This window comes from Dipodomys spectabilis, unplaced genomic scaffold, assembly GCF_019054845.1.
Source record: "Dipodomys spectabilis isolate Male_0828 unplaced genomic scaffold, ASM1905484v1 ptg000266l, whole genome shotgun sequence".
Taxonomy (NCBI): Eukaryota; Metazoa; Chordata; class Mammalia; order Rodentia; family Heteromyidae; genus Dipodomys; species Dipodomys spectabilis.
The window spans coordinates 1613634-1624001 of NW_024870943.1; the positions used below are offsets into that span (position 1 = coordinate 1613634).

Sequence of the window (10368 nt, forward strand, 5' to 3'; positions counted from 1 at the left end):
GGAGGAGGAAGATCCCCCCCAGCTGAGGTACACTGTGGAGACAATGTGCTTGTGGCTCTCCCCTTCAGCCCTGCCCACCTGGAGTCTCCCTGACTGATGCTGACAGCAAGGAAGATGCTCAGGGAGCAAGTTCTAACAATCGACACCACCCTGCCCACTCAGTGAAGATAGAAGACAATTTAGCACCACACATCATTTAAGAAAATTCTCCAGCACAAAGCCACCATGGTTTGGGGAACACTCCTACACAGAAGACTTAGGAAGTTGGCCACAATTAAGTGCCTAAGAATCAAGTCTGTGGCTCTCATCCTGTTCCCCATGCAGAAAAGGAATAGATAATGGGAGAGAAGAGACAAATTACCCACAAACCCAACCACAGTCTGGCCTAAGAGGATCACCCCCATAGACACATGGGCATCTCCCCTCCTCTCTGTTCCTTGAGTCTCATTCAGAGGCTCTGGCTTGGGAAACTGAGGCCTTCATGGTGCCAAGGGAACTCAACATTCTCCATCCTGCATTCACACCACTGGAAATACTGTCCTACTGTCTCTCATGTATTAGGAAAAATCCAATTCTATTCATCCATTGGGAAGAGGAAGACGGCATGTTCAGGGAAATGGGTGAACCTGGAGAATGGCATTAAGGGAAGGTGAATCAGGTTCTGAGATGAAGGCAGCTACATTTCTCCTCTGTAGAATCAGATCTAAGATTCTAAACAAGCAAGTCCCTAGTGGCTCAAGCCTGTAATCCTAGCTACTCAAGGGCTGAGACCTTGGATGCCCAATTCAAAGCCAGACCAGAGAAGTAAAGTCTGTGAGACTCTTCTCTCCAGTTAAGCACCAGCAAGCCAGAAGTAGACCTGTGCTCAAAGTGGTAGAGGCCTAGCCATGAGCAAAAAGGGCTCAAGGAACATGGGCAAGCCCCAAGTTCAAGCTCTCTGACTGACTAAAGAAAGAAACTTGAAACATGCGTGACACATTCCTGGGGTCACATGCACTTATACCTCAATACACTGGCTGGGGGCGTGGGTCCCAGGTGTCACCGTTTCCTCAACTCGGAGCCCACATTTCACAGAAGAAATACCAGGAAGATGAACCAGGTCTGCAGTGGGGATGGTGCGGTTGAAGGAGGAGGTGGATGACAGAGAACGAGAGGGGCAATTTTAGGTTCAAATGCCATTCTAGAGTCACTGATGTGAACACATCTTCCCCAGCCCCTGGACAATCAGGATTCCTCCTCACTTGTCATAAACCAGGACAGACTCTGTGAGGAAGAGGAAGTGAGGAACCCACAGGGCTTGGGGGTGGGGGGGCCTAGAACCCCAGTTCTTTTCACTGTCCTAGCCCATTCCTATCCTTCCCTGTTTCTTTGTCATGCATCCGGTTTCAATCCAGAATCCCTGCTCCTAAGGTGATTCCTTACCCAGAGTGTGGAACCTGGGGTCCCTCCTGCAGGCTGCACCTCTCCAGTGGCAATGAACACAAGTGCTCGCCTCTTCTCTCAGGATGTGCGTGGCAGGGCGGGTCATTTCTGAGATGCACATGGGCACTTCAGAGCTGCAGAGGGCTCCTTAGATAGGGGTCCAGGAGGTCGCCAGCCAAGGTCATCTCCCGCGGGAGCGGTGATTTTCCCTTCACCTGGTGTGGCAGACCAAGTTCTCAGTAAACTTTTTCTTTTCCCCCATGTGACAATTATCAAGACACTTTTCACTTTCATGTGGGTGCTTCTCCAGGGGGCAGGGGAGTGCTGCAGTCACTTACCTCTCCTGGATCCCAGTAGGCCGGCAGGAGACACTGAGACCCAACTTGAGATGACTGTCTGTAAACAACCTCAGCAGTGTGTAAGCCATGTGTCCCCAAAGTTTCTTACCCAAAGTATCCCTTCTCTTTTTTTCCAGTTCTAAGACTTGAACTCTGGGCCTGGGCACTGTACCTCAGCTCTTTAGCTCAAGGCTAGCAGTCTTCCAGATGATACACAGCTCCACTTCCGGCTTTTTTTTCCTGCTTATGTGGTGCTGAGGAATTGAACCTAGGGCCTCAAGCATGCAAGGCAAGTGCTCTACCACTGAGTCACCTTCCCAGACCTTATGATTGTATTTCTATCCACTGTTCTGGATTTGCTTTCATATTGTGCTTCATCATTGATTGCATTTGAGACAACTGTTTTCATGCCAGGCCCAAATAGCTGTAAATTCCTGAGAAGCTTTTGCTGCATCCCAGAGGTTCTGGAAAGTTGTGCTATGGTTTTGATTCTTGAATTTGTAAACTTGTTCCTTTATTTGATCCTTAAGTCTTATGGCTGACTTTGGGCTCCACAGCCTATCACTTGATGAGAGGGGTCTTAAGCCAACATTCTAACTTGGCCTGGACTTAAGGGTCTATGGCCTCCAGTAGTACTAGCTCAGGAAACCAGGGCAGCAGTAGGCATCTGTGCACTGGCTCACTGTCTGTCAGCAGAGGGTGACAGTCTTTATCTCATCAGCCTAACTTGGGTTTGATATCTCCCCTGCTCTCATGGGACATGCAACTGGGGCTCCCTTTCAGGTCAGTTCCCATTTGCTTGGCATGGTTTTCCACCCTGAACTTTCAGTTTTCAGTCTTGGCTGGTGAAATGTCATCTCTATGCAGTGCTGGTTTATAACTGGGCCAGGCCAGCTCTCCCACCTGGCTGAGAGGCACAGGGTAGAGCTGGGTCACAGCTTTATAGTTCAGGCAGGTGTATACAGATCCGGAAAATACTGTCTGCTTTATGCTGTATATCAATTCCCCACCACCAAATAGCTCCAAATTTTTCATATGCTATCTATTGCCATCTACTCCTTTCTATCTCATATATTTGTCTGTTCTGCTAAAAAAAACAACTTTCCATGAAGAACAAAGCCTGGCACCTGCAGGAAAATGGATGAACCTGTATTTCATCATACATCTTGGGAAGGAAAACAAGCCAGACAAGAAACGTAAATATGTTTTTCTCAAGTAGAATCCAGACTTTAAAAGACACAAACCTAGCCAGGTGCCGGAAAACCAGAAGTGAGGCTGTGGCTCAGGTGGTAGAGTGCTCGCTCTCAGCTGATGAGCTGAGGTCCAGCAGCCAGGACCAGAGTTTAATACACATGAGTAACCAAAAAAAAAAAAGATATAAAGCCGTAAAGGAGACTCACACTGATGTCCTCGACCACAGGGGCCTTGGGAATGCTTGCCGTACCCAGTGGGAAACCCAGGCTTTTTGACAATGCTATGTGCTCATCAAAATACATGGATGATTTTCCCAGGGCAGGGGTGTGGCTCAGTGAACAGTAAGAGGACTTGAGCAGTAGGAGGATGTGAATAATAGGAGGATGTGAACAGTAGGGCCTCCGCAGGCAGCCCGGGTCCTTGGCCAGCTCTGCCACAGCAGGCAGCATGCCTAGGGGTCAGGACACTCAATGTGAGCACTTAGGACTAATTGTCCTCACAGAAAAGGGCAGAGACCAAGGCCCCAGGACACTCCCCCCAACCCTCACTAAGACCTGAGGGTCAACTGTTTCTATACCTTTATTTCTTTGTGAAAAGAGGGGGAAAGGAAATAAAATATAAAAAGTACAGTTGACACAAATAAACCACCAGGGAAGGGGGTGGGGGGAGGGAAGGGGAGGGAAGTGGGAGGGAGGTGGGGATGGGGTCCCCATCTCAGCAGCAAGAGGCAGTGACCCGGATACTCGCGTCTCTCCCTACAGGGCAGAGTGGCACCTTCCTCCTGGCTGCTGTCCATCCCATCACGTGTCCCTCAGCCTTTGGGAGGGGGCCAGGTGCCATCTCCCCAGGGACCTCAGGGAACCTGCATAGGGCCAGGTCTGGGTTCAGGCCATGCACAGGGAGGGCTGTCAGCGACACACTGGCTCCTTGAGGGAGGAGATCAGTGAGGGCTGAGCAGAGGGTGGGCCGGAGCCAGGCACTGGAGGCCCAAGCACTGGCTCTTCTTCCAGCATCAGGCAAGAGACAGAATTGGAGGAACAGGAAAGGTCCGGCTCAGAAGCCCAGCCTGGCCCTCTTGCGCTCCTGCCTAGGCCCCACCACCCTTTCCCCATCCACCTGCCTATCTGGCCCCCAGACCCTGCATGGGCACTGCCACACTCTGGCCCTCCCGGGCCCCTGCCTGGGCACCACCACCCCTCCCACCTGCCACTGCCCGCCCACCCACAGCCCGCACCAGTCAAGGCCTCCAGGGCAAAGTCCTGGTCCTGAATCAGATTCTCCAGGACTGGCTTGACCTCACTCTGCAGGGTGCTGGGAGCAGAGGTGAAAGGGCTGGAGCCTGAAGCTGATGCGGCCCACAGCTGGAAACTCAGGTCAGGCCTGGCCACCCCCTTGCATCTCCAGACTGCTAGCCATGCTGAGCCACCCCTCACCTCCCTTCCCTTCACACCCCCTCCCCATTAGGCTCGCCACCTCCACTGCTGACTCTTCAGTCTACAGTGAAGCCAACACTGGCAGGAAGCAGCAGGGAACAGTGGCAGCTGAACACAGTGGTGCACATCTGGAATCCCAGCCACTGAGGAAGCCCTAGCAATAGCTGGGTGTGGTGGCACCCCTATTCCTAGCAGTGTGAGCAGCATGCACAGACCAGGCAGCCTGGGCCTACACATGCACTCTGTGAAATATAACCAAGGTAAAAAGCACTGGGCGCATGGCTCAAGTGGCAGAATGCTTGCCAAGTGAGGTCAACCCTCTCTATCACTACAAAGGAAGGAACAGTGTAGCTGGAGAGGAGCATAACAACAGCGAGTCCCAGTTCACCTGTTGTGGAGGATGGACCTGATCTTCTGCAGGGACTTGGCCACATTGAAGCGGACTTTGGCGACGGGGTCCCCTGCCATTCGAACAACGGTGGGCAACATTTGCTTGGTGGTGATGTCCTGCCTGCACACCTCTGACAGAACCTGGCCAAGCATGGGCACACAATCAGTACAGTCAGTGCCTGACAGCTGGGCCCGGGTGTCGAGGCGGCAAGAACCCTCACCGGCATCCAAAAGGCACACACAATTGACACCACCTCCCCGCAACTACGATTTACAATGAGCTCAACTCTGAACACGCAGCCAACGGTGTGTCTCACACCAGGTCAACCACACCCAGTCCAAGGGTGCCGGAGGCCTGGAGTCCACCCAGCTCTGGATGTGTAGAGCTGGCCCTGGCCCCCGGCCTCTCCACTCCCAAATTTGGTGTCACGATGGGGCTGTGTGTGCCTCTCCCCTGGCAATCCGGCTCCTGGGTGCAGTTGGCGCGCGAGCCACACTCACGTTTATGCAGAAGAGGGTGGTCATGCGATGCAGGTAGTTGGGGTCTCCGGACATGGCCAGCACTTTGGGGATGATGGTGGCATGGGCCCACTCCTTCCTGAACTTGTCCACCAGCTTCTTGAGGTTGCTGGTGGCTGCCTTACAGATGGCATAGACTGCAAGGGGGACAGGAAGGCTGCCACGCCGACTCCAGTGGAGTCAGCTTAGCATGGGAAGCCATCTATCAGACCAAGATAGGGGCTTCAGAGACCTATCTCTGAGTTTTGGGACTTCACTGAAGTCTACCTCAGAGAATGGGGCTTTACAGAAACCTATCTCCAAGTTTTGGGGCTTCACCGAAGTCTACCTTGGAGAATAGGGCTTCTAAGAGGCCTACTCCTGGAAAAAGGCTGGCAAGCCCCTGGGAAAGATGTGTTTCTGCCTTTCTTTTCCTCACTGTATAAGAGTGCCTATTAATCTTTTACTGTTTCTGCTGCTCATTGTGCTTACTCATTGTCAACGTTCCCTTATTCAAAGCTCTTTCTTAAGAGTGTTGACGACTCCAATATCTGATGAATGTCTCAAAAATATGACTAACTCACCAGAGTTAAGTGCTACCCTGCAACCCCTCTTATGAAGGCTAGTAGACAAGTTATAAGCAAATATAAAAGTATTGGGGGTTTCACAAAGTCACTCCAGCAGAAGGAATTGTAAGAAATTTACAAGAAGCTGTAGGCACGGCTAGAACAGAAGGAATGTATGGCAATTGCTGAGATAACTACTTAGGAGAAAGAACTTCCTGGTACTCTCATTTACTGAGACTTGCTAGATCTAGGCCTCCGTGACCTTACTATTAAAGAAGGAACAGGAAAAATCTTATGGGATAATTAAGGCCTCTATAGAAATAAGGTAATGGTTAGTTGGTGACAAACGTCGAAACCCATTATATTTCTTAGAGATAAGCCGGAAACAAGTGCCTTTCAGGCGACCAGCTGGTGACCACCTAAGAATGAAGCCCTGCAGCAAGATTGTGTAAACTTTTGCCCTTTCAGGCGACCAGCTGGTGACCATCCAAGAACGAAGCCTTGCAGCAAGATTGTGTAACCTTTTGCCCCTTTCTTATGAAGACTTCTGTTATAAAAGTTTGTTATCCTCTGCATTAAATCGCACTCAGCACTCAGCACTCAGCATCCACTCCTAATGTGTGTGAGTTGTCTGTTTGCCATCTCCCCATCCTATTCCAGGTTCCTCCCCTAGGTATCCTCCGTCGTCCCGACAGAACCCGGTCCGTGGCAGAAGGCCATGGGGGAGTGTTAGAGTGGGTCAGGGCTCAGCACCAGCATCCCTCAAGGTTCCAACAGCAGGGGGCTAAACAGACAGAACAGTGGCGTGCCCCGCCCACTGGCTGCCAGCTCCTTATGGCAGGACTCACCATGGTCCACCAGCCATGCTATGCACAATGAGTTGAGTTTCTCATCAAAGAATTCCACTCCCTGCCAGAGGAGAGAGGTGGTGAGGGCTCAGAGGGTGAAGGAGGATAGCCAGCCTCCTCTCCCCTCCCTGCCCTACCCGGCATGCCCTGGATCACGCACCAGCTGCCTAGCCACCAGGGACATGTACTCAATGATGGCCAAACGCACCCGCCACTTGGCGTTCTGGGCTAGCTCCATGATGGCTGGCAGAAGCGACTGGGACAGCTGCCGGATGGCGAAAATCTCCTTCACATAGTCCATGTTGGAGATGATGTTCAGCTGCACCTCAAGGGTCTGCAGAGGATGGGGATCCAGTGATGCCTGGCCCAAGGCGGCCCTGAATGGGGGGAGGGGTGTGCCACCCCACAGCAACACCCTACAGACCTGCCATCTCCCCAAGGTCACTGCCCCAGCCCCAAACTGGCCCTGGGGATACCTGCTGGACTCCGCAATGGCCATCGATAACCTGGGTGGGGGACTCGGGGAGGGAATACTCACCTGTCCCTCAGCTGGGCCAGGAAGAGTGGCAGGAGGTGATCAATGGTGTTGTCTGTGCCCAGAAGGGGAGAGAGGCCGATGATGACAGAGGCCAGGGCAGACTTCACGTGCTGGTTGGCATCTGACACCAGTTCCTGGGAGGGAGAGGGGAGGGAGGCCCAGGGGGACCTGCCTCAGCCTCCTCTGCACATGATTGGCAGGGGGTTTGGGGGCGGGCTGCAGGGGTCCTGTCTCCATCTCCTTGGCTGAAGACTATGACCCAGGTGCCTGGGGCATTTCCACAGCCTGTTCTGGGCCCTCTTTAATGCCCAGCTGACTCCCTCCTCCAATCCGGTTACCTTGATGCACAGCAAGATCTGGGTCATGATCACTTTCTCCCGACAATCTGCAGAGAGGTTCTCGCAGAACGCTGCAGGCCAGGGCGGGGGATGAGATGGTGCCGGCTACACCTCCACCCTGAGCCCCCCCTCCTCAAGCATGGGTCACGGGCACCCACCTTTCACCTTGTGGGAGTCCGTGGCCCTCACCTTGGCCTCGCAGTCCTTTATCAGCTTCTAGAAAGCAGGCACCAGGTCTGTCCTGGTGATCTCAAGCCCCACTGCTTTCTGGAGCTGTCAACCTGGAACCAGGGAGAGGCGGGATGTGTGGAGCGAAAGGGGGTCTGGCAGCCTCTCTCAGTTATTGAGGACAAAATCCAGGCAGAAGTGGTGCAGAGGTGTGGAGACTAGGCAGGCTGCTCTCCCCAGAGCCAGGCCGCGTCCCCAGCAGCGTGTGCCAAAACCAAAGACCTTAGTTCGCACTGTCCCAAGTGGGGCTTTCTGTGACCGGATCCACAAACATGCCAGCGATGCAGACTCTCCCGCTTTTACATTTATACTAAAATATAGTGGGCTGAGTCACTAAATGGGCAGGGGAGCTAAGGAGAGACTTCTCAGAAGAGAGAAGAATGGCAAAGAAACAGAGGAGGATATGCTCATCATTCCTGGGCTTGAAGGAAGTACAAATCACAACAACCCTGAGATTCCATCTTAATCCAGTTAGATTGGCCAGCATTGTGAATTCGAACAAATGCTGGCAGGGATGTGGAGAAAAGGAGCCCTACTGTGCAGCTGGTGGCAATGTGAACTAGTAGAGCCACTCAGCACAGCAGTCTGCAGGTTCCTCCAAATACTAAACACAGACATTCCCTCCCACCCATTCCTGGGCATCTACGCTGAACGTCATGACAAGGACACCTGCACACCCATGTTCACTGCCACAGTACTCACAATAGCCAAGATATGGAAACAGCCCAGATGCCCCACAGTAGATGAGTGGACCCACAATGTGGCCAATGGAACTTTACACAGCCATTAGAAAGAATAAGATAATGTCACTTGCAGGGAAATGGATGGAACTAGAACAAATCATGTGAAGTGAGGTAAGTCAAGATTGGAGATTAACAGTGCACATTCTCTGATATAAGGAAGTTAGATCTAAAATGCACTGGGATCTGACAAATGCCACAGGATTCCAGAGACTCACACACAGTGAGACCAAAGGAGAATAGTCTTAGGAGAGAATCACAAAGGCCCAATGCCTAAGCGTCTCTTCATATTCATATAAAATATTACACATATGGAAACAAATCCCAAGATGTGGAAACAAAATACATATATATATTTTGGTTTTAGCTTTTGATTTTTCTGTGTTCTTTATCTGATAAACAGCCTGTTCTCATGTTATGTTTGGGAGGGTCCAAGGAGGGAAAAAGGATAGAAAAAAGTGCATCCATGGAGCTCACTGGACATTGATGAAAGTGAACTGCTCAGCTGTGGGTAGAGACGGGAGGGAGGGGCTGGGAGGGAATGAGAGAACAGCAGGGACTCACTGCACAAAAGAAAATGTCCTGTCGAAACTAAACCAAGATGAGTTAAACCATCTTAATAGGGCCATATCAAGTATTGAAATAGAAACAGCAATAAGAGTCCTCCCATCTAAGAAAAGTCCAGGACCAGATGGTTTTACAGTGGAATTCTACAAGGCCTTCAAAGCAGAACTCACACCAATACTCCTCCAACTCTTCAATGAAATTGAAAGAGAAAGTTCACTACCGAACTCATTCTATGAAGCCATCATAACCCTCTTCCCAAAACCAGGCAGGGACTCATCAAAGAAAGAGAACTATACACCCATTTCTTTGATGAACATTGATGCAAAACTTCTCAACAAAAGTTTGGCCAACTTCAACAATTCATCCAAAAAATCATACACCACGATCAAACAGGATTCATTTCAGGGATGCAAAGCTGGTTCAATATACCCAAATCAATTAATATAATTCATCACATCAACAAGAGCAAGGATAAGTACCACATGGTTTTCTCAATAGGTGCAGAAAAAGCATTTGACAAGATCCAACACCACTTTGTGATAAAGGTTCTGGAAAAATTAGGAATCCATGGGACCTTCCTCAATACAATAAAGGCTGTATATGACAAATGTACAGCCAGCATTGTACTTAATGGTAAAAAACTAAAGCCATTTCCTCTAAACTCAGGAACGAGACAAGGATGTCCACTCTCTCCACTGCTCTTCAATCTAGTATTAGAATGCCTAGCTACAGCAATAGGACAAGATGCAAACATAAAGGGGATCCAAATAGGGAAAGAAGAAATAAAACTCTCCATATTTGCAGATGACATGATCTTGTATTTAAAGAATCCCACAGACTCCATTCCCAAATTACTCAAGCTGATTCAAAACTTTGGCAAAGCAGCAGGGTATAAAATTAACCCTCAAAAATCAATGGCTTTTTGTATGCTAACAAGGAGAAAAGTGTGGCTAAAATTAGGAAAGCAACTCCATTCATAATAGCCCCACAAAAAATAAAATACCTATGAATTAACTTAACCAAAGAAGTGAAGGACCTCTATGATGAAAACTTTAAAAACTTGAAAAAGGAAATCAAAACAGAACGTAGAAAGTGGCAAAAACTCCCATGCTCCTGGATTGGAAAATGGCAATACTTCCCAAAGCTATGTACAAATTCAATGTGATACCTATCAATATTCCAACCTCATTCTTCAAGGAAATAGAAGAGGCAATCCAAAATTTCATATGGAACAATAAAAGACCCAAATAGCAAAAATAATCCTTAAC

General features: G+C 50.0%; 1 protein-coding gene across 1 annotated transcript; it reads right to left on the reverse strand.

Annotated features, from left to right (window-relative positions):
* Positions 1-1550: 1550 nt before the first annotated feature.
* Positions 1551-8451, reverse strand: LOC122125543 (serine/threonine-protein phosphatase 2A 65 kDa regulatory subunit A alpha isoform-like). Its single transcript, XM_042700070.1, is given in 11 exon segments — positions 1551-1637; positions 3161-3405; positions 4189-4265; positions 4776-4918; positions 5279-5433; positions 6690-6750; positions 6850-7021; positions 7225-7361; positions 7566-7636; positions 7724-7838; positions 8422-8451. Coding segments are annotated over 11 exon segments (1293 nt in total).
* Between the last annotated feature and the right edge of the window lie 1917 nt (positions 8452-10368).